The sequence below is a fragment of the Panthera uncia genome, chromosome A2 (genome assembly GCF_023721935.1).
Source record: "Panthera uncia isolate 11264 chromosome A2, Puncia_PCG_1.0, whole genome shotgun sequence".
NCBI classification, from domain to species: domain Eukaryota; kingdom Metazoa; phylum Chordata; class Mammalia; order Carnivora; family Felidae; genus Panthera; species Panthera uncia.
In genome coordinates this window covers 9156543-9183829 of record NC_064816.1, presented here as the reverse complement: position 1 = coordinate 9183829, position 27287 = coordinate 9156543, and the positions used below count along the sequence as shown (strand labels likewise).

Below are 27287 nucleotides of genomic sequence, written 5' to 3'. Positions count from 1 at the left end.
CCAGCTCTGAGCCGCTTCCCACCCCAGCCTGAGATGGGCCTCGCAGCTCTGCATCAGGACCCCATATCCCAGGAAGCAAAGCGGGTCCCCCTGTGCCCCTCAAGGCTGGTAGAGGCTCTTCCCCAGACTACAGGGTGGATTCTGGGGACCCCCTAAGCACTAATGAGTGTGTTGGAGGCAGGCAGACCACGGGTGGCTGGGAGCATAGGTGGCAGCATCAGGAGCTTGGGGTCAGACCCCCAGCTCAGCCATTTCTCCTGGGGGACTCTGGCCAGGCCCCTGGAGCCTCCTGAGCCCAGTGTTTTCTGTGTAAAACAGCTAATAATACCAAGGGCCGTCGGCTCCGAGTGGCCACAGCAGGGCCCAGAGCTCACAGGGACTCTGTCGCCAGTCTGCCTGGGGTCAGTGCCCGGTGCCGCCACTCAGCTGTGTGGCCTTGGGACATCCCTTCCCATCTGGAAAGTGGGGCTCGCCTCACCTACCCCTCCTCACCTCAAGGCGGCAGTCCCTCTGATTTCGGAGGCACAGGTGTCCTCTGAGCTGAGGCCATCTGGGCTGCGGAGGGTGGGTCCCCCCACCGGCACCTGTGAGCCGAACCCCTAGCCTTGCCTGGGAGTGAGCGGGGCTACGGCAGGGACTAGGCATTTGGATTCATGAAACGCGGCCAGTTACCAGCCTAGGAGGCTGAGTCCTCTGTAGACTGCCACCCTCCCCAAGTAGCTCTTGGGACAGCCCTCCTGAGAAGGGTTTTCCAGGGCCTGGGTGCCCAGACTACGCTCCCGTGTCTCCTTCCCTCGCAGCGGTCGCCGGGGCAGGCAAACAGCTCCTCCAGCAAGACGGCTGGGGCCCCCGCGGGTGCCGTGCCGCAGCAGCTGCAGGTCTGTGGCGTTCAGCAGAGTGTCCCCGTCACCCAAGAGGTGCCAGGCCAAGGCGGGCGGTGGCTGGGGCAGGGGTTCCTGGCCAGGCAGCCTCTGCGGCCTCCTTGGCTGTCTGTGAGAGCTGCGGTTGGGAAGGTCTGTGGGAGCCGAGCAGGTAGGGGTGCATCCTCAGCCGGCCCCCCCGGGGCCTCTGGCAAGCACCTCTGCTCTCCTTCAGACACGGCATCCTTATCTGCATAATGGCTTCTGCCCTGGGAGTCTGGGGGCAGGGTGGTCGGGGTTGCTGGGGGATGAGATGTGGTCCTCACAGGTGGCACCTAACACTGAACGGGCGCTGGAAACAACTTTGAGAAACAACCTTGCCTCTTTGGGCCCACTCGCCGGGAGGAAGCCCCGAGGCCAAGTCCAGGCTTACCCCTAAGGAGCTCGGGGAGAGGCCCAGCCTCCAAATGCACGGCCAGCCTTTGGGAGGAGGCTATGCTCTGAGCTGCTGGGGCAGGTTAAGTGGCAAGGGTCGTCTGCCATCTGGTCGCCATCACACACGTTGCGGGGTCCCAAACCCCTCGCAAAACCAGATGAAAGGCACAGACCTCCCCCAGAGGAAAAGCGGAAACCCCATCCTGAAGGATTCGCAGGTGTCCTGCCGAGCACCACGCACCCTCTGAACCTCCAGGCCTGGGTCCGAGTCCTAATCCACCACTCGGCACCCCACCCCACCCCCCGCCTCTGCCCCTCGCTCTGTGCCCTGAGGGCGATGTCCGTATTCCTGCGGTAGCATGAAAGCAAGGATGTGGAGGCATGGCGGATGTGGGGGTGTGCGATAACTCATGTCCAGAGTGGGGGTGGGTGACAAGGACTCCCGCAGTCAGTCCCAAGTTCAACTTCAGTTCTGCCACTTCCTGTCAGCCTCACTTTGATGAGCCTCTGTTCACGCCTCTAACTGAACGCCCGCCCGGGATCAATGTGGTCCTGAATCTCAAAGGCACTTGGTGCAGGGCCGGCAGGGAAGAGCTGGAGAACGGTGGCCTCTTTCTCACCGGGCTGCTGTGAGGCTTACGGGAGTTCATGGGGGCATGGGGTGGGTGCTCAGGGATGGGTGGGCCTTTGGTCGCCACGGTTACCACAGTCTGACTTGCCTTTTCCATCCCAGAGGTCCGTGGTCCAAGCCACTCCACAGGCGCCCAAAGCCGGCCCCGTGCAGCAACTTACGGTGCAGGGGCTCCAGCCAGTTCACGTGGCTCAAGAGGTGCGTGTCTTCTCCACTTACCTCTGGGCAAACTGGGACTAGGCCCGGGCTGGGGAGGGGTGGGTGCGGGCCCATCGGGCTGCAGGGAGGGAATGGGGCGGGGCTGGGGCGGGGAGGGGGGGGCGGGGAGTTCCTCAAGGGCTTGGGCTGTGGGCTCTAGACTCTGTCTTGGAGCCTCCCCTCTCCCCGGCACCGGGCGGTTCAAGGGCCCAGGTTTTGCTAAGAGAGAGATCTGGATTCTCCCCTCCCTGAGGCACCGGGCGGGATCTTCCGTGGGGTTGCCGCGTGGGCTCAGCGACCCGGTGGGCGGCGGAGGCCTAGAGCCCCGCCCGCGGCCGCTCCCGGTGACCCCCCAGTGTCTCTGTTTGTCCTCCAGAGCTCAGGCAGTCAGTTTCCCGCTAGGAAGGCAGAGCAGCAGGAGCCCCGGCCCACGCCGCCGCCGGAGCCGCCGCCCCGGCCACCCACGCCCGGGCCCCGGCCGAGCGCGCTGGCCCCGGAGCCGCCGCCGCTCCCGCTCGCGTGCAGGGGCGAGGTCCGGCAGCTAGGCAGCCCCCAGCCGCCGCCGCCCCATTGCGAGCCGGGCGCCGAGCAGTGGGTGGAGCTGGTGGGCGTGATGCCCCCGCACCTGCTCCTGCCGCAGCAGAAAGTGGTCTTCGAGCCACTGCCCGGGCTCCCGGCCCGAGCCAGCCCCGACCAGAGGGTCAGGATCCAGAGAGTCCCCCAGGTGCTAGTGTTCGGCACGGCCGCCACGGCCCTCAAAGTAGGTGGCCGACGCACGGGCGGGGGGCATCGGGCGGGCGGGGGCGGGATCCGCCGGCCCCGGCCGGCGCCCGGCCCCAGGCTGCCCGCCTGGCCCTGCTGGCCCTGAAGACCCCACCTCCGCCCGGCCAGTGTGGGGACCCACCTCCGACCCCATCCCCCCCCCCCCCCCCCACCCCCAAGACTGGCGGTCCCAGGTCCCAGCCTCCACTCCAACAGACGGGCGGGGGATGGGGGTGGGGAATCCAGGCCCCGCCCCCCAAACCTTGTCAGTAATTCCAGGTTGTGTCCCGCCAATCGGAGCCCCACCCCTGGCCTCTGGCTCCTCCCCTGACATCCTGTACTTAGCTTCCAGGCCCCGCCCCTACGGACGGGGATCCTTCCCTTGATGCAGGCTCCACCCCTGAGGCCCTGTTTGTAGGTGGTTTTCAGGCTCCAGCTTTGGCTTTAGCTCTAGTGACAGCCTTGTCCCAGTGCTTGGCTCTACTTGTGGGGTCCAGCTTTCACGCTCAGAGTAGGACTCCGGGGTCTCCTCAGCCCGCCTCACGTCAGGCCCCATCCTTGCCGTCCGTAGCCTAAGCACAGAGTCCTGGCTTCTGACACAGCTCCGCCCGATTCCCAGCCCTGACCAAGGCCACAACCCCCGGGCCTCTGACCCCTGGCCCTGTCCAGGATGTGTTCAGAAAGTCCAGAAACGCAGCCTCCCCGCCGGGGAGCCAGGTGTCCTTGCGAGCTTGGACAGCTACCAGCCCTTTAGAGACAGAGACAGAGGCAGAGGAACCGCCCCACCCTTGACCTTCTGTGTGCCCTTCCTCCCACACCAGGTTCAGCAGCTCCAGCAGGTGCCCGTCCCACACGTGTACTCCAGCCAAGTGCAGTATGTGGAGGGTGGTGACGCCAGCTACACGGCCAGTGCCATGTGAGTGGGCTGGGGGGGGGCGGGGCCTAGGTCGGCTCAGGACCCTGCTGGTGGGACTTGAGGCCTGAGAGTCCCTGCCCCTAGCAGACCAGCCAGCCTTCAAGGCCTCAGGTGACAGGTGATAGGTGCTTCCCCAGGATAACCAGCAGCCATCAGGCAGGGGCAAAGCAGAGGGGACCCTCGCAGGTTGGGAAAGGCATCCCAGTATAACTTAAGACCTTGGGGTCAGATGGGCCTGGTTTTTAGAAAAGAAAAAAAAAAGAAAATTTAATTTTTATAAGACAAGCTTTCTGAATTAGTAGGGAATGTTAAAGAAAAAGAAATCTTCCCTGTTGACCCCCAAGCTTGCTCCAAAGGCAGTGCTGTGACCAGTTTCTTTGTTTCCTCCTAGAGGCACCCTGAGAATAGAAACTAGCCCCTTTTTTGTTCAGAAACAGGCAGAATGTTCTGTCCTTTATTTCTTCCCAGTTGTGTGTCTCAAAGCTCTTGCCTGTTTCTCTGACCGGGTCCCAGTCACCCTGTTTAACGGCTGCATAATACTCCACGGTGCAGACATAGCGTGAACGACGTAGCCGGTGCCCGCCCGGCCGACACTTGGGGGCCCTCCTCTCCCTGCTGTTGCGTGCCCTGCACGCCTGCCACGTCAGGCAGATGCCATGCCCGAGGCCTGCCCGAGCCTCCGCTCTGGCTCACTCTTGTCCGGGAGACCCCTCACACCACCTTCGCTCTCTCCTCCTTCACAGTAATAGTTCCAGGATCACGGTGATTGTCGGTTTAATTGTCGGAAGCTTCATTCGGTTTTCTTTGCGTTGTGTCTGACCTTTTTTCTTACATCCCCCACCCACCTGTCCCATAAGGGCGTGATGCTGGGGATTAGCTCATAGAGCAACTCAGTCCCTGGATCGTGGTGCTGTGGCCTATCCCAGGGGGCTTGACCCTGGCACCTGAGTCATGGTTGACGGCCTCCAGCTACCTCATAGTTCCGTTGACTTATCCCGTGCTGCCAGTCTCTTAGCCACGCAATTAACCAGAGTGGGTAGGGACCATACAGGGCATTCCGGAAAGAAGAGTGGCCCCCATAGGGCCCCCAGAAAGTAGAAGGGAGGCACAAGCCCAGGCCTTGTGGTGCCGGGCTGGCTCCTTCTGCCTCCCCTGGCAGTGTCTGTCCTTGCTTCTGTTTGAATTCTCCCCTCTGTGGTTATCGCGTGTGGGATCACATGTAGCCCATCACTGCCATTGGATTCTGGTGAAATTGTTAGTAGCACTGTGTCCCCTGTCTGTCTCTTGCAGTGGATTTTAACCGGCTTCCCAGCCCTTTGCCAGCCTGGACCCCCTCCCTGGCCAAAGCCACAGTCCCTGCACCTCTGGCTCTGGCTCTGTCCAGAGATGCACACATTCGTTCAATCATGCAGCAAACTGCTGCCAGAGCAACATTTTTCGAGCACGTGTGGCTCCAGATGTGGGGTAGGGTGGGGTGCTGGGCTGGGCTGGCCGTGGTCCCTGCCTGGGGATGGGGTGGAGGGCACTTGCTGGTGCCACCCAGTGCCACTTCAGTAGACGTGGACCAGGATGCCGCAGTCAAGAGCTGCCTCTTGGTGTCCAACAGGTAGGGCGCCCACTTCGGGTGACCAGCCTCCCCCCCCTCCCCTCCCCCCTTGCCCCTCCCCCCGCCTTCTCCTTGCCGCCCTGGAGGCCTGCAAGTCTCCTTCCCCAGCTTCCTTCAGGAGCCTGTTACAACAGAGCCTTCTGCGGCGGGTCCCATCTGGCCGGCCTTGCTCCCTTTCTGGATTTTTAAAATTTGATGTTTTTAATCACTAATAAGTTAAGAGGACTCAGAAACCAAAACTGTGTCCAACGATGTCTTGTGAGATGCCTACTCCCCATCCATGGGGCCTCCACCCGCATGATGCAGACATAGATAGGAAATGGGGCACAGTCTCCCCCCCTGTTCCAGAAACCCCATCCTTACCTTTCCCCACCTCTTTCGTTCACCTGAAAAAATGTTCTGGAGCTTCTTCTTTGGCAAGATCTTCCTCTTTCTTACCCCTTCTTAGGATTCTGTCACCTTTCACTTAACTGTCCTCCAAAGAGGGACCCCAGTTGTTTTTGCTCTCTTGCTATGAACTGCAGCCTTGAGCCCCCGCATCATCTGACGCGGGTCCTGGGACGGCTGGAGGAGAACGCTCCTCTGCCTCAAAGGGATATGCTCTGCACTCCAGAAGTCGTCGCTGAATGGCCCCCAGGGTGGCCACAGGATTGAAAGTAGAACCCCTCCCCTTTCTCCAGCCCCCTCTTCCCGTCTCGTTTACTACCTGGGCACCGACCATGTTCTGCAATGCCCTTGATTCACCTCTGTGCTTGCTTCTCCTCTGGCTTCCCAGCGACAACGTGAACTCCCCCAGGCAGGGCTTTTTCTTTCTTACCCACTGTTGGGTCTGTAGTGCCTGCAACAGTGCCCAGCATACAGTAGGTGTTCGATGAGTTGGTTTTGTTTTGTTTTGTTTTGTTTTGTTTTGTTTTGTTTTTAACTGAGTGAAGTGTGTGCCCTATTCCAAGTGACCTAGCCATTCTGTCTTGGCTTCTTCACATCTGAGGTGTGGGCTCCCATGCCAGGGGCCGTTCTGAGGATTACATGGAAAATTGCGCCCCATCAGGCACCCGCTCAGAGTGGTGCCTGGTCCGGCATGGGTAAATGTTGGCGGCCTCTGGCTCCCATCCTGGGAGGGCCCCGGCGCCACAGGAGCCCCCTCCGCCCCGCCCCTCGGCTGCCCAGCTCCTGCCCGCTGACTCCTGCCTCTGCTTCCCTCTCAGCCGCTCCAGTACCTACCCCTACCCGGAGACGCCGCTGTACACGCAGACAGCGGGCGCAAGCTACTACGAAGCTGCAGGCACAGCTGCGCAGGTCAGCACGCCCGCTACCTCCCAGGCGGTGGCCAGCAGCGGCTCCGTGCCCATGTACGTGTCCGGGAGCCAGGTCGTCACCAGCTCCGCCAGCAGCGCGGGTGGGGCCAGCGGCGGCGCCAGCGGCACCGGCGGTGGCGGCGGCGGGGGCGGCGGCGGCGGCGGCAGTGGCGGCGGCGGCGGCGGCAGCGGAGCAGGCACCTATGTGATCCAGGGCGGCTACATGCTGGGCAGCGCCAGCCAGTCCTACTCCCACACCACGCGTGCCTCGCCAGCCACCGTAAGTGCCAACTCGGGCCCCAGAAAAGGCATGCGGGGCCGGGGGCGGGGGGAGGTGCTGGGTGCGGGCGGTGGGTGGTCACTGGTCGCCGGCAGCAGGAGTCTTCGCACCCTTGCCCGGGAGTCCTCAGATGAAGGTGTCCGGGGATCAGATCCTGGCTGTGTAGCCTCAGACAAGTTACTCAGCCTCTCTGGGCCTCAGCTCATATGCATGAGGCTGTTAGACCAGGGCCCCAAGAAGTGTTGTCTCCTGTGATCAGAACTGATGATGGCAGGCGTATAGCAAGGGGAGGGAGAGGCAGGCACCCGCATGGGGGGAGCTGCCCTGAGCAAGGTACTTTGTCCATCTAGAAGGCGACAAGAAAACCTCTCTCTGCCCAGAGGTGGGCTGTATGGAGTCACTTGGGCCGGGCCTCTCACTAGCCCTGTGACTGTGGTTGGATCAGGGCCTAGTAGTCTCAGGGTGGTCCTTGTCCTCTTGGAAGTTGGGGTCTGGAGTGATTTTTTTTATTTTTATTTTTATTTTTTAATATTTATTTAGTTTTGAGAAAGAGAGAGAGAGTGAGCGAGCAGGGCAGGGGCAGAGAGAGAGGGAGGGAGACAGAGGATCTGAAGCAGGCTCGGAGCTTTCAGCACAGAGCCCAATGCAGAGCTTAAACTCAAGAACTGTGAGATCATGACCTGAGCCGAAGTCAGGCGCTTCGCCCACCGAGCCACCCAGGTGCCCCCGGGGGTCTGGAGCGATTTTAAATACCGCCCTTTGGGGGCGCCTGGGTGGCTCAGTCGGTTGAGCCTCCAACTTCGGTTCAGGTCGTGATCTCACCGTTCGTGAGTTCAAGCCCTACGTCGGGCTCTGTGCTGAGAGCTCTCGGAGCCTGGAGCCTGCTTCAGATTCCTTGTCTCCCTCTCTCTCTGCCCCTCCCCTCCCCTGCTCACTCTCTCTTCTCTCCTTCCAAAATAATAAACATTAAAAAAAGCTTTTTTTAAATTAAATAAATAAATAAATACCGCCCTTTGACATAGCCATCCATCATGGACCACATAACCGAGACGGAAGCTTTCTCAGAAGGCAGGCTGAACCTCCCTTATAACCCCCCATGTAGCCCGGCTTCAGGTCTATGTTGTTCGAATGCTGGTCGTGACCCACCCAGCTGATTTCATGACCCTGTAACGGGTCCTTACCTTACCTTTGCAGACACGCTTCACTAGAACACTGCCGTCCTCTAGACATTCCCCATTGATAGAAGTATTCCCTCTGTGCTGTTCAATACAGAGGCCTCTGGCCACATGTGGCTATTGAGTGCCTAAGATGTGGCTGGGGTCACCAAGGAACTGAGTTGTTTGTTTTTCCTTACGCTACGTTGGTATAATTGTAGATTCATAGGAAGCCGCAAAAATAGTACAGGGAGACCCCTGTGGGCGGCTCACCCAGGTTACCCCGCCCACTCAGATTACCCCACTAGTTACGTTTTACATAACTACAGTACAGTATCCAGCCAGGAACCTGGCCTTGGTACAACGCAGGGGGTCTACTTCTATTTTTTTATCACGGGTGTCCATTTGGAAAACCACCGCTACAATCACGATGCAGAACTGTTCCACTGCCACAAAGATCACCCTCCAAGTACCCCTTATGGTAACCCCCGCCCTCCTCCCTCCCGTCTCTAACCCCCAGTAACCATGAATCTGTTCCCCATTTCTATAATGCTGTCATCTCGAGAATGTTCTATGAATCATACTCCACATGACCTTTTGACATTGGCCTTTTCCACTCAGTATAAATGAATTTAAATAGCTACGTGTGGTTGGAGGCAACTCTGTTGGACGGTGCAGTTCTAGAGAGTTCCATGAGATTTAGTTCCCACCGGTGGTTATGCTATGATGTGACCTACAACGTGGTTGTCAGCGTCACAATTGGAAATGGGCACAGAGAGAAGGGACGCCTGGGTGGCTCAGTCAATCGAACCTCCACCTGCAGCTCGGGTCACGGTCTCAGGGTTCGTGAGTTCACTGCTGTTGGCGCAGAGCCCGCTTTGGATCCTCTGTCCCCCTCACTTGGCCCCTCCCTTGCTTGTGCTCTCTCTCTCTCTGTCTCAAAAATAAATAAACATTAACAAAAGAAAAGAAAATAGGTACAGAGAACACTTCACAATGAGTATTCCAGAAACTAAAGCAGTGCCTCATGCTCTTCGGTCCCTGGTCCGGCCCCAGGTTCAGTGGCTCCTAGACAACTATGAGACGGCCGAGGGTGTGAGCCTGCCACGGAGCACCCTCTACTGCCACTACCTGCTGCACTGCCAGGAGCAGAAGCTGGAGCCCGTCAACGCCGCCTCCTTCGGCAAGCTCATCCGCTCCGTGTTCATGGGCCTGCGCACCCGACGGCTGGGCACCAGGTGGGCCGCCCACCCCCGACAGCCGCAAAGCCTGCCCCGTCTCCCAAGTTCTCCAGGGCCTCGGCTACCCCTGTCACGCCCTCACTCACTGGCCCCTTCCCGTCACACCCACACATTCCCACCCCAGGGCCTTTGCACCAGCTACGCCTTCTCCTTCACGCACTCTTCCCCCGTATTCTTCCTCAAACGCCGCCTGGCCCCGTTAACTAAAACTGCAGCCTTCCCACCTCCCACCTCCCTGACTCCCCAGACCGCCCCCTTCCCCGCTTGCTTTTTCTCCTTACGGAGGAGCACCATCCAACATGACTCTGGGTTACTCCCTTCTCTTGTTTCTGATCTGGCTTCCCAATGCTAAAATGCAGGAGCTGCACACGGTTGGTGCTTAAATCAGGGCCTTCGAGTGCATTCATGTAGGGAGGAACAAGGAGCCATCCCACGAACCCACTCTTCCCTTCTTCTCCTTTGCAACGCCCACACCTCCCTGGGGTGAGCCCTGCTCATCTCTCCGGTCCAGTTCCCAGCTTAGGCGTTGCCTCATTCGCTTGCACGTGCCTGACCGTCTCTCTGTGCCGCGGTTTCTTCTTCACCTGTCTGTGGAGGGTGCCAGGAGCACCCTTCAGGGGATAGGGCTGAGGAACACGGGCCTTTGTGCGTGCGGAGCGCTCAGGCCAGGGCCCGCGGTGTCCTTATAACTATTAGTCTACGAGTCCGTGCGGAGCTCCCGGCCTGTGCCTGCGTCAGGGGCCCAGGCGTGCCCTCCGATGCCGGCCCCGCCTTCCCAGAAGGCCGTTGGCACGTGGGGACCTCGCCTGACACCCACAGCCCCTGTCCTTCCGCAGCACGGCGCCCGCTCGGCCCTGTGGAACACGGGTCTCGCCCCCGGGCTGTTCGTCCCCCAAGCGGAGAGGAGGCAGGGGTGACGGGAAGGGCCCGGCGAACAACCGGAGCCCTCCACCCCCCCACCACCCCGGGCGCAGCCTGGCCCTCACCCTCTGCCTCCCCCCAGGGGCAACTCCAAATACCACTACTACGGCCTGCGGATCAAGGCCAGCTCGCCCCTGCTGCGACTGATGGAGGACCAGCAGCACATGGCCATGCGGGGCCAGCCCTTCTCACAGAAGCAGAGGTAGCGGGAAGGGGCGGCCCCGCGCGGGCGGGGGTGGGGGGGGGGCAGGGCTTGCTGGCCTGTCTCAGGGCCCCAACCGCCCCCTCTGCAGGCTCAAGCCCCTCCAGAAGATGGAGGGCATGACGAACGGCGTGGCTGTGGGGCCGCAGGCCGCGGGGCTGTCGGACATCAGCGCGCAGGTGCAGCAGTACCAGCAGTTTCTGGGTGAGAGTGTCCTGGCCCGCGGGGCGGGCTCTGGGGCAGGTCCGAGGCCTCCGGAGAGCATGCACATGGTTCCCTTGTCCCCCCGCCCCTGCCGCAGAGCCTCATTGTCCCCCACTGCCTGCGGCGGGTTGGGGGGGGGGGCCCTGCTGGGGAGGAGGTTGATGACACCCTGATACGATCCCGGGGAGAGGCCTGGCGGGGGGGTGGGGGAGGGGTGCGTGCAGGTAGAGGATAAAGGCCTCACGGTGTCTCCTCCCGCCTCCAGATGCCTCGAGGAGTCTCCCTGACTTCTCGGAGCTTGACCTCCAGGGCAAAGTGCTCCCCGAGGGCGTCGGGCCTGGGGACATCAAGGCCTTCCAGGTCCTGTACCGGGAACACTGTGAGGTAGGGCAGCCGGCTGGGTGGGCAGGGGTGAGGGAAGGCCATGCTGTCCCACGCCCGCCCCGTCCCTGAGCATCCGGCCTCCCCAACAGGCCATTGTCGACGTCATGGTGAACCTGCAGTTCACCCTGGTGGAGACGCTGTGGAAAACCTTCTGGAGGTACAACCTCAGCCAGCCCAACGAGGCGCCTCCGCTGGCCGTGTGAGTCCCTCGGTGGGAGTGGGGAGGAGGGAAGGAAGTGGGGCACTGTGTGAGTCAGCAGCACCCGGGGCCGGGGCAGCCAGACCTCGGCCATCATGTAGAAGGGGGGCATCTGCCCGAGCCCCTGCAGTCTGGGGGGTGTACGTGGCCTTGTGACCCCCACCCCGGAGCGTGCCTGTGTGTCGGCCTGACGGCGCGGGGGGATAGCGCGCCTCGCCGGGCCGTCTCCTCCCCGCAGCGGGTGGGTGCCTGTGCCCGTCTGACCCCGGGGGCATCGGGGCCCGTGTCAGCCTGACCTCAGGGGCGGGGTGGGTGTCCACAGGCACGACGAGGCTGAGAAGCGGCTGCCCAAGGCCAGCCTGGTGCTCCTCTCCAAGTTTGACCCAGTGCTACAGTGGACCAAGCACTGTGACAACGTGCTGTACCAGGGCCTGGTGGAGATCCTCATCCCTGACGTGCTGCGGCCCATCCCCAGTGAGTGCGCCGCGGCCACACACACACCCCCCTCCCGCCTCCCCCCTCCCCCCTGCGGTCCTGATACGCCCCCGCTGCCGCCCACAGGTGCCTTGACCCAAGCGATCCGGAACTTTGCCAAGAGCCTGGAGAGCTGGCTCACCCACGCCATGGTGAACATCCCAGAGGAGATGCTGCGTGTGAAGGTGAGGGCGGGCCGAGCGGCCAGCCTGGGTGCACAGCCCAGCTCCTCCCTCCTGGCCATGGAACTGTGGGCTGGGGGCCTTGGTCTCCCCTCCCCGTTAGAGAGGCAGTTCCTGTTCCCTCAGAGTGAGCTTTGGGTGTTGTCTTTACAAACCGGCTTCCTCAGGTGCCCACTTCTGAAACGCAACCCCTTGGTGGTATTTTTGTACACGATCCAACATCTTAAAAAAATAAAAACCAAATGCAGCTTGAAGTAGTTCTCTTCAGACGGTTTCAACGGGGGGGGGGGGGGGGGGAAGCCCCATCTATAAGGTAACAGAATAATGGCCCTCTGCATCAATGCTGCACATTCACTGCTTAGATGTGAGGGATTAGATGCGACGTGCTTGCTCTTGAGCGAAAAAAGTAAAAGGAAGAAAAGGGTTGTTTTGTTGTCCTTAAAATGGTAACAAGACAGTCGTACAGAACCGGACATCTGAAGCATCACCCCTGAGTGCACTGCACACTGGGGGGGGGGGGGGGTGATGGGTGGAAAGAGTAGAAGCTGGATCCAGGGGGAAGCCCTTCAGAACTGGCAAGACTCATGTATTCATTCATTTATTCAGCATGCATTTATTGAGCACCTGCTGTGTGCCAGCACGGTTCTCAATGCTGGGAGCACAGCAATGACAGAGATGAACAAAACCCCACCCTCCCTGACACTCAAAGGAATAACAATCCAAGCAATGCCCTTTCTAGGCAGTGCCCTCAGAGTTTGTATTGTGTCCTTTAATTAAAAATAATAACACGGGGCACCTGGGTGGCTCAGTCGGTTGAGCTTCTGACTCTTGATTTTGGCTCAGGTCATGATCCCAGGGTTGTGGGATTGAGCCCCGTATCTGGCTCTGGGCTGAGCGTGGCACCTGCTTGGAATTCTCTCTCTCTCTCTCTCTCTCTCTCTCTCTCTCTCTCTCTCTCTCTTCCCCCTCTCTCCCCCTCCCTCCCTCTGTCCCTCTCCCCTCTCTCCCCTGCTCGTGTGCACAGTTTTTCTCTCTCGCTCAAATAAAATTTAAAAGAAAAGAAATAATCTGGTCAGACACATTGCATTGATTTTTTTTTTTTTTTTGTCCCATACTTTGGGTGTCCACCCAAAGTTTGAAAATCCCAAACCCCTTGATTTCCCAACAAAAACGACAAGATACATCCCTCCCTTTCAGGAGAAAGAAAGGATCAGAGAAGTTGCAGTGTGTGGGGCAGGGGATGGCGGGGGTGGAGGTGGGTTCCACACAAGCCACAAGCCTCCCCCCCTCCCCCCGCCCCGCAGGTGGCGGCGGCCGGTGCCTTCGCGCAGACGCTGCGACGCTACACGTCGCTCAACCACTTGGCGCAGGCGGCGCGGGCAGTGCTGCAGAACACCGCGCAGATCAACCAGATGCTGAGCGACCTCAACCGCGTGGACTTCGCCAACGTGCAGGTGAGCGCGCGGCGGAGCCGGTGAGCGCGGGGCGGCCACGGGGCGGTGGCTGAGCCGCGGGCACGTGCCCGCTGTATTGCAGGAGCAGGCCTCGTGGGTATGCCGCTGCGAGGACCGCGTGGTGCAGCGTCTGGAGCAGGACTTCAAGGTGACCCTGCAGCAGCAGAACTCACTGGAGCAGTGGGCGGCCTGGCTGGACGGCGTCGTGAGCCAGGTGCTTAAGCCCTACCAGGGCAGCGCCGGCTTCCCCAAGGCCGCCAAGCTCTTCCTCCTTAAGTGGTCCTTCTACAGGTGCGCTCGGGCCCTGCGCGATCCCGGCGGGAAGGGGCGGGGTGGGAGGACCCTGATCTGAGGGCGGGGGCTTAGGGACGGCCCCTCCCCTCCGGGGGCGGGTCAGAATGGGATCACAGGAGGCCCCGCCTCCTCGGGGAATTTGGGACGGGAGAAGACCTCCCCCCCCTCCCCGCCCCCGCCCCCGCCCCCGCCCTCCCTGGGGCTCAGGTGCCCTTTTACGAAGGCGGAGGCCCTGTTGGCGGTGGGCTGGGTGATGACCGTTTGCTGTCACTGACGGAAGCCCTTGGGGAGCCAGCGCGAGGCCGCGCCCGGGTCGCCGGGCTTGCCGGCGCTTGGGGTCTTTGCGGTACTATACGGGGGCCAGAGGCGGGGCCGGGCCTGACGGTCTCCTCTCCCGCCGCCGCCTACAGCTCCATGGTGATCCGGGACCTGACCCTGCGCAGCGCTGCCAGCTTTGGGTCTTTCCACCTCATCCGGCTGCTCTACGACGAGTACATGTACTACCTGATCGAGCACCGCGTGGCCCAGGCCAAGGGCGAGACCCCCATCGCCGTCATGGGCGAGGTGCGCGCGGCGGGGCGCCCAGGGCGCGGGCGGGCCCCCCCCACCCTTGGCGGGACCCTCACCCCTTGTCTTGCCTCCTTGCAGTTCGCCAACCTGACCACCTCGCTGAACCCCCTTGACCCGGACAAAGGTAGGCGGGGCGCGTCCCTACCCAGGGCCTGAGTCCAAGGGGCGGTGACCCAGAGGGATCGGGGCGGAGGAGGTGCCCACGGTGCTCTGGGGGTGCGGCCGCCACACGCTGAGCCGGACCTGCTCTGTGTGCCCCAGACGAGGAGGAGGAAGAGGAGGAGGAGAGCGAGGACGAGCTGCCACAGGACATCTCACTGGCGGCCGGCGGAGAGTCACCCGCGCTGGGCCCGGACGCCCTGGAGCCGCCGGCCAAGTTGGCAAGGACAGACACACGGGGCCTCTTCGTGCAGGCGCTGCCCTCCAGCTAAGCCCGCGGCCTCCCCCCACCCCGCCCCGCCCGCCCCCGCCGCCCATCCACGCCAGGGTCCCTCACAGCTTCTGTGGCTTCGCTGTCACCGTTCCAGCCTCGGCCAGGGCCGGGATGGGGGCCTCCAAGACAGGGAAGGCTAGGGGGTCCCCGCCCCCAGTGGGGCCGGCACCAATCACAGGGCCGGGGCGGAGCCGCAGCTGCAAACTGACACAAAAGACGTGCCTTAAGGAACCCGCCTCCGTGCCCAGGTGCCCCGTGGGACAGCCAGCTTGGCTCCTTGGCCTCCGAGGCCTCAGCATCTCCCTCTCCCATCCCAGGGGGCAAGCAGGCAGGCCCCCCCTCCCTTGTGGAACCGTTAACTTATTCAGCTCGCTGGCTTTGCACAGTCTGTCCTGGGCCCAACCCTGAGCCCCAGGTGGGCACAGGTGGGCGTCACCTGGGGACCCCCACTGTCAGCAGCAGCCCCGGGACCCCTCCCCCAGCAACCCCACCGCTCCCCACTCCTTGGTATAAGTGCAATTAAAGCCGTGGGTGTCGCATCTTCTCCAGAGCTGGGCCCTCCCTTGCCCCGCAGCCCTAGAGGTGGGCACTGCCTGGCCTGGTCGGGGGGGTAGGGTGGCCCCGGGGGATGCCGCCTCCAGCTTCCAAAGAGCAGCAGGCGGGGCTGGGCGTGGGAGCCCCGAGGGGCCTGCTGCCGGCAGTGGGGTCCAGAAGTGCCCGCGCCCGTCCCGGCCCAGGCTGGGGGCTCCACTCCCTCAGATCCAAGACCCCAGTGTCCCAGGCCGCCCGCCTCTGGTTTGTAATGGAACCTCCGCGCTCCTCCTCTCCCAGGAGACTGTGCTTCTCCTCCGTGCAGTGCGCCCCGCCCCCCACACGACTATTGTGCGATTTTTGTGAGCCGCCCTAGCGGAGTTGGTAACTTGTTGGTTTTTTTCCAACCATCATGGCCTTATCTGTTCCGGTTTTCTCAGTGTCTTCAACCTGTGAGATAGATGTTTATGGCAAAAAGCAAAAAGCAAAAAAGAAAAGAACAAAAAAAAGGAAAAAAAAGAAAAACCTGAACCTATTGTATAAAAAATCACTATTTTGTGTGCTCCGCGTGCTACAGCTTTTGGGGTGGCCCACCCCCACCCCGTCCCCCCTGCCCTCGGGGCCTCCCCTCTCCTGGCCGTGAAAGTGTCCACGCGTGTGGTAGTCTAGTGTGCCGAGCTGTTTTCTACCTTTTTGTAGTCTTTCTTAAAACACAATAAATTCCGCTGTGATATTTGGCTACTGCTGACTCGAGGGGCCTCGGGGCTGGGGGCTCCAACTGGGCCCCGAGCGGCAGCAAAGGGAATTCAGTGAGGCTCAGAAATAAAACATTTATTACATGAAGAGGAATGACGGGCAGGGGGAGGGGATGGCCACGAGGTCTGCCACCTCAGGTGGGGGAGGCGGGGATGGGCAGGGCAGGGGAAAGGGGTCCATTCGGCCTCCCCGGGGGGCAACGTCCACACCTGTAGCCAAGGAAAGGGGCAGACGCGCAAAGAGCAAGGGCCTGTGCCCAGCGCGGGGTGAAGGTGGGCGCTTGAGGCTGGTGGGGCAGGGGGCTCCCTCCCTCTGCCCCTTCCCAACTTAAATAGGCATAAATAAGAAGCGTCCAGACTCTTAGGCCACCAGGGGCTGCCCCACCCAGCCCCCTTCCCCACAGCCTAACACTAGTGCCGTCGTCAGTCGGTCACCGGTCGGCCGGCCAGCCGGGGAGAGGCTGCCAGGAAGGCGGCCAGCTCCCAGGCCGCGGAGGTAGTTGGAGTCAGTGCCCAGAGCGGCCGGGCCCTCACAGCACAATCCACGTGTACCTCTCGCTGTCTGCCAGAACCTTCAGCGAGCACCCTGCAGGGAAGGGGCAGAAGGGAGCCGTGGGGTCTCTGCGGGCCCAGGCTGTGGGAGGGGTCCGCCTCTTTCCCCGATCCGATTTGGGCCACACGAGGTTCCAGAAGGCAGTGAGCCTGCTGCGTTACCCTGCGGCCACCCGGCAAAGGTCTGCTGAACGAAGGACTGGCCGCGGTTCCCCGGGCGCCACGCCTGCCGGGTCCTCTCCTAGCCGGCCCCTCACCTCGCCGGGCCTGCCCTCCTCCCCTCACCCCCATTCCACCGTGTCCAGTGGCACAGCCAGCGGACTCCTCCGCTCAGGAACACTTGGGAATCAGCACCCGCTCCAGGCCTGGCATGGCACCAGGGTAAGGACCTCAGTCCTGACCGCCGTCGGGTCACGGGGCCCACCTTTGTGCAGCGCCTCGTTGGTCATCCTGTTGACGTAGCGGCCGCTGCTCTCAGGCACCAGCCACTTCATGACCATGTCCACGCAGCTCTTGCGGTATGAACTCCAGACACTGCCGCTGAGGGCAAGGGGGTGAGGGCTCTCATCACCCAGGCCGCCCACCCCCCCCCCCGGCCCGCCCCCCCCCCCCCCCCCGCCCCAGCCCCAGTCCCACCTCACCTGGTCTGCCCCTTGACCTCGGTCAGGTCGCCTACACTGACTGTCACGAAGATGCCTGTGTTGAGGTCCCATGCCACTTTGAGGCTGGTGTGATAGGTCTTTGGTCTGCAGTGGGTGAGGAGCAAAGGAGAAAGGGACGGGACCAACGGGTCCCTCAGCTGGGACCCAGGCAACCCTGGGGGGCTTCTGTCTTTGGAACAGTAATGGAGTTTGGGGGGCAGGGGAAGTCTTCTCACATCCCCACTCGCCCACTCCCCTGAAGTATCCGAGCGCGGCCCGCTGCTGGGCGGGGGCGAGGGGCATCCCGCTCACTCACCGGAGCTGGCCCTCCTCAGTGGGGGACGGGAACGCCAGGAGCAGCAGGCCGATGTTGATGAGGACTTGATTGGTTTCCGGGCAGACCTGGGGGGCAGGGGCGCGGGGGGGGAGGGCAGGCAGTGGGACAGTGACAGTTATTGGGGGGGGTGCCCAGAAAAGAGAGGCCCCGGGCCCCCCCCCCCCCCCCCCCCCGTTCCCTCCCTGGGCCCACCTCGAGGATGACAATGTCGTAGTCACTGAAGGAACAGAACTGGTGGGCCCAGGTGGCATCATGGCGGATGACCTCATTGATGACGTATTCGAAGTCCAGCGTGAGCTGCTCCACCGTCAGGTACTGACCCTGTGGGCAGCGGGCGGAGGGCAAGACTGCATCAGCTGTCACCCCAGCAGGCTGCCCAGGGGCCGCCCCTAGGCCTGCCCCCCCACTGGCACCAACCTGGACGGCAGCCTGCTCCCTCATGGGCCGCAGATTGCGGCCACGGAGATCAGTCACCACAAAGGGCAAGGAGATCTTGTCATCCTCGAACTCTGAGGGGGCAGGAAGTGGGGGTAGGGGTGGTGGGAGGCCTGGCTGGCCTCCCATGCCTGGGGCCCTGCCCACCGGGTGGGTTCCCAGCTCACCATCCTCCGCTTCGGTCCCTTCGCTGGACCCCAGCACGTAATACAGCTTGGTGTAGTTGACGTAGCCGGGCTCAGGGGCTGGTGCCTCCGCCGCAGGGGGGCTGTCTCGGGGTACCACCTCCCCACACGGGGCCAGGGGCTCTGAGGGCGGGCGGCAGCGACTGCCCGAGGGCCCCGGGCAGGGGGGCGGCCGGGCTTCCTCCGAGGTCCCACCCTTGGCCTCTCTGGCCCTGCGGAAGATGTCGGCCACAAACTCCTTGGCTTTGGCGATGGCGGGCGAGGGCTCAGGGGCCCCAGGGACCCGGGCGGGGGCTGTTTCGGGACAGGGACTGGGGAGGGTGGGGGGCACCTCAGGGCTCTGAGGCCCAGGGGGGCTGGGAGGGGCCGGAGGGGAGGTGGTGTGGTCATACAGGATTTGGCAGAAGTTGTTCTCGCCTGAAACGAAAACAGTGAAGGGGGGCGGGGGGGGGGGGGGGGTGTAAAAAAAAAAGTTCAAATCGGGGGCACTGCAGACCTCCCTCATTGCCCAGGGGCAGGGCGGTGGGGGGTGGGGCGGGTGGTTCTTAGAAATCCACCTTGGGGACACCCTTCTAGAAGACTTCCCTATGCTGAAAGATCAGTTGAAAACACTCAGAAGGGGAAAAGGCCTTACATGCGCGTGCAAACACGTGCATAAACAATACCTTCAAGCTTTATTTCTGAGCATCTACCAGATGCCACACTGAGGACGCGAGGGAACGAGACGCAAAATCCCTGCCCTTGGGGAGTTCACGGTTTACAGTGACAAAAGCTAAAAATCACCAAAGTCTGAAAATTTACTCCATAGCCCTCCATCCTCCCCAACGGGAGCCTGACTGACTTGGGCACACAGTGCCCATCTATGGGCACCATCAGGAATGTGGGCTCGCCACGGACAACCCGTGTTCAGGGAGGAGCACTGTGGCTGAGCCCTGGGCCCTGCCTGCACCACCTCCAAAGGACCCCCCCCCCACAATCAACACTGAGAGGGCGGGGGCTGTGTCCTCCCAGTTCAGAGACTGGGGAACGAGGCTCAGAGGGAAACTTGTCCAAGGGCACACTGCGTGACGATGTGAACCAAGGCACTCCTGTCCACCAGAGTGGACGACGGCCAAGTCAAAACTCCCCCTTTGTGTAAACACTGTCCTATGGCGAGGTGTTAGACACGGGTGACGATGTCCCCCTCACCCCAGTGTGCACAAAGCTGAATCCTGTCCCACGTGACCCTTCCTACAGGGACCCATAGCCACAAGTACCGGGGGCAGGTATCGGCCTCAACGAGGCCTGGGTTCTGGAGAGGGCCCTGCCCACAGTGGCACAAGCAGCCAGGGAAGGAGGCCCCTGCATGGGCCTGGGGACAGGACATCCTGGCCCTTGCTGGTTTGTGGCTTAATTGTATACATTTAATCCTTTTTTTATATCCACTCCACTCCCTCTCCCAGGGACAACCATTTTAATGTACTTAGTGGGTGTCTTCTTACTGACTCCATTCTTACGAAATCGGGACGTAAGTGGTGTCATTGACATTACAGATCTCCTTGGTTTCTTTTGCGTTTGGATGGGTCTTCAAGGCATGCTCCACAGACACACGTGCTGGGGCACTCAGTGGACTGCCGATCCAAGGGAATCACTGCCTTGTCCTACCTCCCCGATCCCCAGGGATGGACGCCAGGTAGCCCCTACCACCAAAGCCTTGGACGTGCCCGGGCTCAGGCCGGGCTGCGGTCACACTGTTGCCCTGTGGCCCTGAGGGTGCAGGTGAGGCCCCAGGGTCCCCCATCGCCGCCAGTGGTAACATCAACCAGCTTAACATTAGCTACTCTTAACATTAGCTACAAGGGACATCACCTTGTGACTTTCACTGGCGTTTTTTCCTATTCCCGAAGACATAAGATGGCCTTCTGTCTACCAACTGAAATTTTAAGTGACCGTTTCTGCTCGAAAAGGGCACTGCACTGTCCAGCATGGTAGCTGTGGCCACATGGGGCTACTTGAGCTCAACTAAAATTAAATAAAATTTAAAAGTCAGTTCTTGGGTCACTCAGCCGCTTCCAAGTGGCTACCGGTGGCGGCTGGAGCGGACACGGCAGATATAGACCATCACACCCCTACGGAAAGTTCTAGTGGACGGTGCCGGGGTGGAGCATGGCTAGCTTCGGATCCCGTACTCCTGCTGTCCAGCTGTGTGGCCTTGGACAAGGGACTCCACCTCTGCACACCCCGGCCTCCTCATCTGCCGTGGGGGGGGGGGGGGGGGGGGGGGGGACAGGACCACCCTCGGGGGGCCCGCTGGGCGGAGTCGGCAGGTCACAGGCTCTGAGGCTTACAGCCCGTGCTCGGCCCCATCGTCGGGCCCGGGGGCCTACCTGCCGAGTGGACCGAGACCGCACAGGCCACCAGAGAGTAGCTGGTGTTGAGCAGCACCACCTGGTCCTTCTTGAGCTGGAAGGCAGGCTGGAAGGTGGGGAAGGGATAGACCACCTGGTACTTGGTGTGCAGCATGAAGCCGTGCCGCAGGCACTGCGCGCTGGGGTCGCCTGCAGCAACACAAGCCACCCAGGCTCACTCCCGGCCGCGGGGCGGGGCGGGGCAGGGGGGGGGGGGCAGCCCGCACCCTGAGGCCCCCAGCCCGCTCACCCGGGTGGGCCCGGCTGGCTTCCCGGCAGGCGGCGCAGCGGCCTGGCGACGGCACCGCCACGGTGCTGATGTAGATGTCTCGGTGGTTCTCGTCACTCATCATCATCATGTTCATGAGCATCCCATTGGCCGAGCGGGTGCTGGGGGCCGGCACACCTTCAGCGGCCTGGCCCACGCACCACCCTCGCCGGGCCTTCCCTGTCCCCGGGTCTTACTTGAAGCCGAAGACGATGACCTTGGAGGCATCGCTGGGCCACTCGCACACGGTCAGGTACAGGTCGCTGTAGATCTCCTCATCCTGGAAGAGCCGCACCTGCCGGACCTGAGCAGCATGGCCGGGGTCGGTATGGAGTCAGAGCAGGTAGGGTGGGGGGAGAGGGGGCCCAAGGCCGCACGATGCTGGCCTGGAATCCGAGCTGGGGCTGAGCTGGCAGGAGCGCCCTTTCTGGGGGGCGGGGGGGTGAGGGTGTGTGTGACTCCAGCCAGGGAGTCTAAGCAGCCCCTGTACTGTAGCCTGTGCCCTCCTGAGGATGGGCAGGGGAAGCTACCCTCACAACTAGGGGAAGCAGGGAGGCGGCCTGGCACGGGAGGAAGCGGATAGAAGCCCTGCCTCACAAAAGGGGACCCTGCGAGACACATCGGTTCCAAGCCGGCTCCACCCTGAACCCTGTCCACCTCCCTGGGCTAACGTGTCAGCTGGTCTGACAGCACTCACCTGCTGGAATGGGGGGGTTCAAGGAGTCAAAGTCAGGGTTAAGCGAATGGGGTAGCAAAGCTAACGGCTCCCCCCTGGCCTGAGCCCGCCGTGTTCCGCAGGCTAGATGTTGAGCCGAACCTCACGAGGGTGCTGCTGTCTACCCGTTTTCAACTATAAAAACGGCAATCTCGTGTGGCTTGACCTCACACGTGGTAAGTCCTGACAACGACCTTAGGAGTACGATTTCTCTGCTTTACAAACAAGGAAACTGGGGCTCAGGGGTGCTGTGATCTGCGGGTCCTGCTGCTGGAAGGGACAGCCCAGCACCGGGCCCAGCCCTACCAGCTTGAGCTTGCTGTGCACGTTGAACTCCCACCAGTACAAATGGTAGATGTAGAAGGAGAAGTCGTCATCCCCGCTGCTGCTGGTGTAGGAAAGAACATAACGGCCGCACTTGGAAAAGCCCAGGAAGATGTGTCTGTGGGGGTGGGGGCAGAATGGCCAGGTCAGGGCCAGCCTGCCACCCCACCCAGCCACCCCCCTGCTCGGCCCAGCCTCACGCAGCCTCACCCTGCGTAGAGAAAGTCCTCGTCCACAATGTTCTTGAGGGAGACGCAGACCCTGGGCGGCAGCTTCCGGAAGAGGCGAGGGGAGAGCTGCCCACTGATCTGGGGAAGGGGTGGCCCTGGCTCTTAAGGCACCATCACCCCCCAGTCCCCTCACCTAAAGCAGAGTAGCACCCCCAAGTTCTCGCCCAGACACATAGCCCCCCCCCCCCAACTATGATGGTCAAGAGGGGTCCAAGCTCCAGAAGGTGGGAACAGCTGGGGAAGATGGCTCAGCTGGGCCTCATTTGAGCCTCGCTCTCCACGAGGGACCCATGCCACCCTCCCAGCCTCACACCTCTTCAGTCTCAGAGCCCCTCCTGCCCAAGCACCCAGGTCCTGAGGACCAGCACTGGCATCACCTCCTCCAGGAAGGTTCCCCAGTCAACCTTGGTCACACGGGGCCACACTGGCTGCCTTCCTAAAGGCTGTTTCCTGTGGGTGTCCTCCACCACTAAAGAGGCTTGACCAACTGCACTTACCTATTCCTCACCCACTAGCCTACACACAGGGTGCTCAGGGCCTTTGGGACAGCCCTGGCCTCAGGGACAGGTGAGGAGGCAGAAGGGTGGGGCTGACCAGTGACCTTCCAATTTCTGCCCAGTTCCCCCTTCTCAATTAACCTAGCCGCCTTCCAACCGACTCCCTCATCCCAAAAACTTCAAGGAAGAATTTGGGGGGGGGGGGGGAAGGCAGGCACAAGCTGAGTGCTAGGGGATCAGAGCACCCGGGTCCTACAGCCCAATCTGAGTGAGATACTTGGCCTTGCCCTCAAGAGGTTACAGTCTGATGGGAAACAGCCCTATCTGGGGAGCTCTCTGGCACACTCTTCAAGGAGATCCCCGTCTGATGGAACAGCCCCGTTGGGGAGGCCCAGGCTGACGGGGGACACAATCCCAGTCCAGGGAGCTTCCAAGCTAAGGGTGGAGCCACAGACCAACCCAGGAGCAACCAGGCTGAGGGTGGCGGCTATCCCTGCCCAAGGAACTCGTCAAAAGGAGGAGACACAGCCCTGCCCTCACAGAGTTCCCAACCTAATGGAGAAGGCACTCTCGCTACCCACAGGGAAACAGTTCTGCCCAGGTTGCTGCTGACCTCACAGCAGATTCACATGTCTGCCCTCCCGGAGCTCCCAGACTGATGGGAGATAGATACGCCGACACATTGTAAGTTTACAGTCTGATGGAGAAGTCAGAGCCCTGCTCAGGAAGCTCCCAGTCTGAGGGAGAAGAGCAGGCTTTCTCCAGGAAGATCCCTCCCATTCGATGGGGGAGGCAGACACAGGTACAGGAACTCCCAGCTCCCGTGTGGTCAGAGCCGGGACAGAGAGAGGAACACCAGGCAGAGGAAGCCCAAAGCCGGTAGCAGGGGCTCTGCCAAGGGGGCGGAAAGGCTCCATAACGGAGGGGCCATGGGAGCGGGGTTTTGAAAAACGAGTCTGACCCTGGATCGCCCCCTTTCTCCTTATTCCTCCAGCGACCCCCCTCCACCCAAGCTCTTTCCCGGCCACCTCCAGCAGTTCTTCCATCCAAGCCCCCTACCGCGGACCCCGCCCCCAGCCCACTCCATCCAAGCCCCCGTCCCAGCCCCCTCCATCCAAGTCCGCTCTCCTGGGCCCCGCCCAGCCCCCTTCCTCTGAGCCCCCTCCCCCGGGGCTCCGCCCCCAACCCCTCACCCCGCGAACTCCCTCCCTCCCTCCCTCCGCCTCCCTCGTCCCTTTTCCCCACCCTCCAGCGAGCTCTCCCCGGACTCCAGGCCTCACCTTGACCCGCTCCAGCTGCTTGAGGACGTGCTCCCGCCGCCGCCCCGCTGCCCGCTTCCCCCCGGCGCCCCCGGGGCCGCCGCCGCCGCTCCCGGCCCCGCTGTTCCGCTCCGATTTCGAGCTGGGCGCCATTTTCACCCCCTCCCTCCACTTCCGGAGCAACCGGCCTTTTCGTCCCACCCCCGCCTCCTCCTCATTGGCCCTTTCTCGGCATTGCGGCCAGTCTGTTGGGTGAAAGCCCGCACTTGGGGCCTCTTCCCGCTACGCCTGTCCATCAATGCGATCTCGGCACTTGATTGGTAGAAACGGCACAACCCCCGTGGTCCGCCGCCGTATCCCCGCCTTTCCGCAAGGACGCACCCATCAGAGGCCCCATTTGCGCTCCTTGCCGAGATGACTTTGACCGGATAGGCGAAGGCCCCTATCCGTCTCGGCGGCGTCACGCCCCCCTGCGGCTAGTGGGTTTCCATGGAGACCGCGGGCGGTCCAGGCCTGTGGGCGGGGCGATGGGAGTCTGTGGTCCACAAGGGCCAGAGTCCCCAGCCTAGTGATGTCGGCGCTCTATACGGAGGTGCAGAGGCCTGACAGTATCCTGAGACCACCAGGGCAGGCCGAAGAAAGGGATTTGCAAAAAAAAAAAAAAAAAAAATGAGATTCGATTAAAAACATCTTTCGTCGAAAGTAGGGACGGCCTGGTGGGATGACGATGACGATAATGGTAGAATCTATCGCTTATATAGCACTTCACATGTGCAAGACACGGTTCTGAGCTTACAAACAATTCTACGTAGTAAGTCGCTGTTGTGCCCATTTTACAGATAGCAATACTAATAATTGTTGAATGCCTGCTGAGTATCATTTTCATATGTGTTAGCTCATCTAGTCTTCACAACAGTTTTGTAGATAGGTCCTTTATAAAAAGATTTTTTTAATGTTTTTTTTTTTTTTTTTTTTAATTTTGTGAGAAAAAGACAGGACGTGAACAGGGGGAAGGGCAGAGAGAGAGGGAGACACAGAATCCGGAGCAGGCTCCAGGCTCTGAGCCATCAGCACAGAGCCCGACTCACGGTTCGAACCCATGAGCAAGATCATGACCTGAGCTGAAGTGAAACGCTCAACTGACTGGGCCACCCAGGCGCCGCTAGATAGGTCCTTTTATTACGTCCATTTTACACAGGGTGAAACTGAGGCTTACCGTGTAGTGCTCCTGAGTACCCGGCACGCATATGCCTCAATTATGGCTGTAATCAGAGAGGGAGTGAATGGATCTTGTTGTTTGTACTCTCCCAGCCTCTTGAATGCATTCCGTGCATTCATTTATGCAGCAAATATTTCTTGAGCACCTACTATGTTCTAGGTTCTAGGGGTACAGCAGTGAACAAGACAGATGATAAAGAAATAGATTTCAGTTACCTAATTCCAGGTAGGATTAGAAATCAAAGAGAAGGAAGAAGGCTGTTCAGGCCAGTTAGAGAGAGGTCCCCATGCAGGTGAGGAGGAGGAATATTCCAATAAAGACAAAGCCTTCAGAGGGATGAGGGTGACATGACTGAAAGACCTCAAAAAGTCCAGTTGGGCCAAAGCAGGAATAAGCAAGGAAGAAAGTAAGTAAGTCAAACAGACAAGGACCGGGAAGTGGGCAGGGAGTGTCAGGTGAGCAAGATAGTTGGATTTTACTCTTAAGCATAAAGTGGAGCCTCTGGAAGGTTTTTAGTAGAAGATGATGGAATCTGATATGAGATTTAAAAGATCATTATGATCCATGGAGCACCTGGCTGTCTCAGTGGGTAGAGCGTGCGACTTCTGATCTCCAGGTCTTGAGTTCAAATCCCACATTGGGCGGAGAGATTACTTTAATTAATAAATAAACAAAGAAATAATCATTGTAATCCAAAGAATTAAATAAATACCCATGAGTTCATACTGGTGTAAATAAATGATTGAATAAAAAATGGGCGGGGGCGGGGGGAAGAGACCACTCTTCCATATAGAAGATGTTCAATTAATAAGTGTAGAAAGAATGAGGGAAGTAGGAAATTATCATCAGGCAAACACCGCAATTACAATTTGCAGCAGGCGAGATCTACCAATGAGTGCTAAAATTTGTGGATGAAACTGGAAGGAGAAACACCTACCCCAAAAGTATCTCTCTCAAAATATTTATTAACTACTCGGTTTTTTTAAATGTATGTCCACAGATTGTTTGATATGCCTCCTTCCGGGAGGTGGAGCTTAATTCTCCACCTTGTTGGGTGCGGGCTGGATTTAGTGACTTGCTTCTAAGGAATAAAGTTATGGGAAGGGAAGCAACTAACTTGACAGTGGAGAAATCTGGCAGACATTACCTCAACCAGGTAACCAACATTGTCATCATAGCGATGAGTCATGTGCCCGGACCCTTGATATGATATGATGAGGAGGACACATCGCCTCCTCAATATCGTCACTTAAACCCCCAAACTCAATCTGGTTGTGAGAAACCATCAGATGTTTGTCCCAACTTGAGCGACAGTCTACAAAGACCTGACTAGGATACTTCAAAAACGTCAGGATCACGAGAAACGAAGCCTGACCAAGAAACTGGCACGACTTAGAGAAGTCTTAGGAGACGTGATAAATACATGAAATGTGGTGTCCTGGATGGGACCCTGGACCAGAAAGGAAAAGGACATCAGAGAGAAAACTGGTGTCACTCATATTAAGCCTGTAGTTTAGTGAACAGTCTTGTGCCAAGGTTAGCTAACCTCTTAGTTGTGACAACTGTACCGTGGTTATGCAAGATGTTCACATTCGGGCCAGTGGGTAATGGGTAGACAAGAACTTTCTGTGCCTCCTTGCAAATTATCTTAACTCATTGAGCTGCCATATTAAAACTACTGTAGACTGGGTAGGGTTTACAACCAAATTTGATTTCCCATAGTTCTGGAGGCTGGGAAGTCTAAGATCAAGGCACTGGCATAGCCAATCCTGGATTGTATATCCTTGCTATATCCTCCCATGACTGAGAGAAACAGCGAGAAAGAGGAGAGAGCAAAGGCACACGAACACTGGCTCCTTTATAGGGCGCTAATCCCATTCATGAAGTCTCTCCATCCTCATGACATAACCACCCCCAAAGGTCCCACCTTCCAGTACCATCCCATCGGGGCTGGATTTCAACATATGCCTTTAGGCAAGGCACACACATTTAGTCCATAGCACAAATCTTCTGTAAATTGAACATTATTTCAAAATACCAAGGTTTCTGAAGAGAAGACTCTTCAAAAGTTCATTTGGCTTCTGTGTGGAGGATGTTGAGGGGAAGAGGGGTGGTGGGGCAAGAATGGCCTCAGGGAGGCGAGAGGGAGAGGTTATGGTGGCTCGGATTCGAGTAATGGCAGTGAACATGGAGAAAAGCGGCTGTATTCGGGGCCCATGGGTCACGTTCAAGGACCGGGTGTCAGGGTAGAGATAAG

The 27287-nt window shown here is 60.0% G+C and overlaps 2 protein-coding genes across 12 annotated transcripts in view; one reads left to right on the top strand and one right to left on the bottom strand.

Moving 5' to 3' along the window:
• The window catches only part of RFX1 (regulatory factor X1), a 32146-nt gene extending 16395 nt beyond the window's left edge, over nucleotides 1-15751 (top strand). For 5 of the 11 annotated variants that reach the window (XM_049639991.1, XM_049639990.1, XM_049639995.1 and 2 more), the window contains 16 exons: nucleotides 801-917; nucleotides 2029-2124; nucleotides 3708-3802; nucleotides 6614-6983; nucleotides 9194-9375; nucleotides 10382-10501; nucleotides 10593-10705; nucleotides 10971-11089; nucleotides 11179-11288; nucleotides 11611-11762; nucleotides 11850-11947; nucleotides 13249-13398; nucleotides 13481-13689; nucleotides 14103-14256; nucleotides 14341-14386; nucleotides 14524-15751. In XM_049639991.1, coding sequence (XP_049495948.1) covers nucleotides 801-917; nucleotides 2029-2124; nucleotides 3708-3802; nucleotides 6614-6983; nucleotides 9194-9375; nucleotides 10382-10501; nucleotides 10593-10705; nucleotides 10971-11089; nucleotides 11179-11288; nucleotides 11611-11762; nucleotides 11850-11947; nucleotides 13249-13398; nucleotides 13481-13689; nucleotides 14103-14256; nucleotides 14341-14386; nucleotides 14524-14693 — 2301 coding nt within the window. In that variant the 3' untranslated portion in view covers nucleotides 14694-15751. Of the gene's footprint in view, nucleotides 1-800; nucleotides 918-2028; nucleotides 2125-2500; nucleotides 2885-3707; nucleotides 3803-6613; nucleotides 6984-9193; nucleotides 9376-10381; nucleotides 10502-10592; nucleotides 10706-10970; nucleotides 11090-11178; nucleotides 11289-11610; nucleotides 11763-11849; nucleotides 11948-13248; nucleotides 13399-13480; nucleotides 13690-14102; nucleotides 14257-14340; nucleotides 14387-14523 lie in introns of all 11 variants that reach the window. The other 6 variants (XM_049639987.1, XM_049639986.1, XM_049639985.1 and 3 more) reach the window with 4 other exon arrangements.
• On the bottom strand, nucleotides 15699-24003 carry DCAF15 (DDB1 and CUL4 associated factor 15). Its single transcript, XM_049639997.1, has 13 exons — nucleotides 23833-24003; nucleotides 22036-22133; nucleotides 21808-21943; nucleotides 20984-21090; nucleotides 20769-20908; nucleotides 20498-20668; nucleotides 18114-18548; nucleotides 17929-18020; nucleotides 17704-17832; nucleotides 17491-17576; nucleotides 17175-17279; nucleotides 16958-17073; nucleotides 15699-16567 (listed from the first exon to the last, which is right to left on the bottom strand). Exons 1-13 carry the CDS (start codon nucleotides 23962-23964, stop codon nucleotides 16512-16514), a joined length of 1803 nt encoding a protein of 600 aa, XP_049495954.1. The 5' UTR covers nucleotides 23965-24003; the 3' UTR covers nucleotides 15699-16511.
• Between the last annotated feature and the right edge of the window lie 3284 nt (nucleotides 24004-27287).

Excerpts from the sequence above, each read along its gene's own strand:
- DCAF15 (XM_049639997.1), bottom strand. The coding sequence starts at position 23,964 with ATGGCGCCCAGCTCGAAATCGGAGCGGAACAGCGGGGCCGGGAGCGGC. Across the intron at positions 22,134-23,832 it reads AGCAGCTGGAGCGGGTCAAG|ATCAGTGGGCAGCTCTCCCC; the intron begins GTGAGGCCTGGA and ends CCCCTTCCCCAG. Across the intron at positions 17,280-17,490 it reads ACTGAGGAGGGCCAGCTCCG|ACCAAAGACCTATCACACCA; the intron begins GTGAGTGAGCGG and ends CACCCACTGCAG.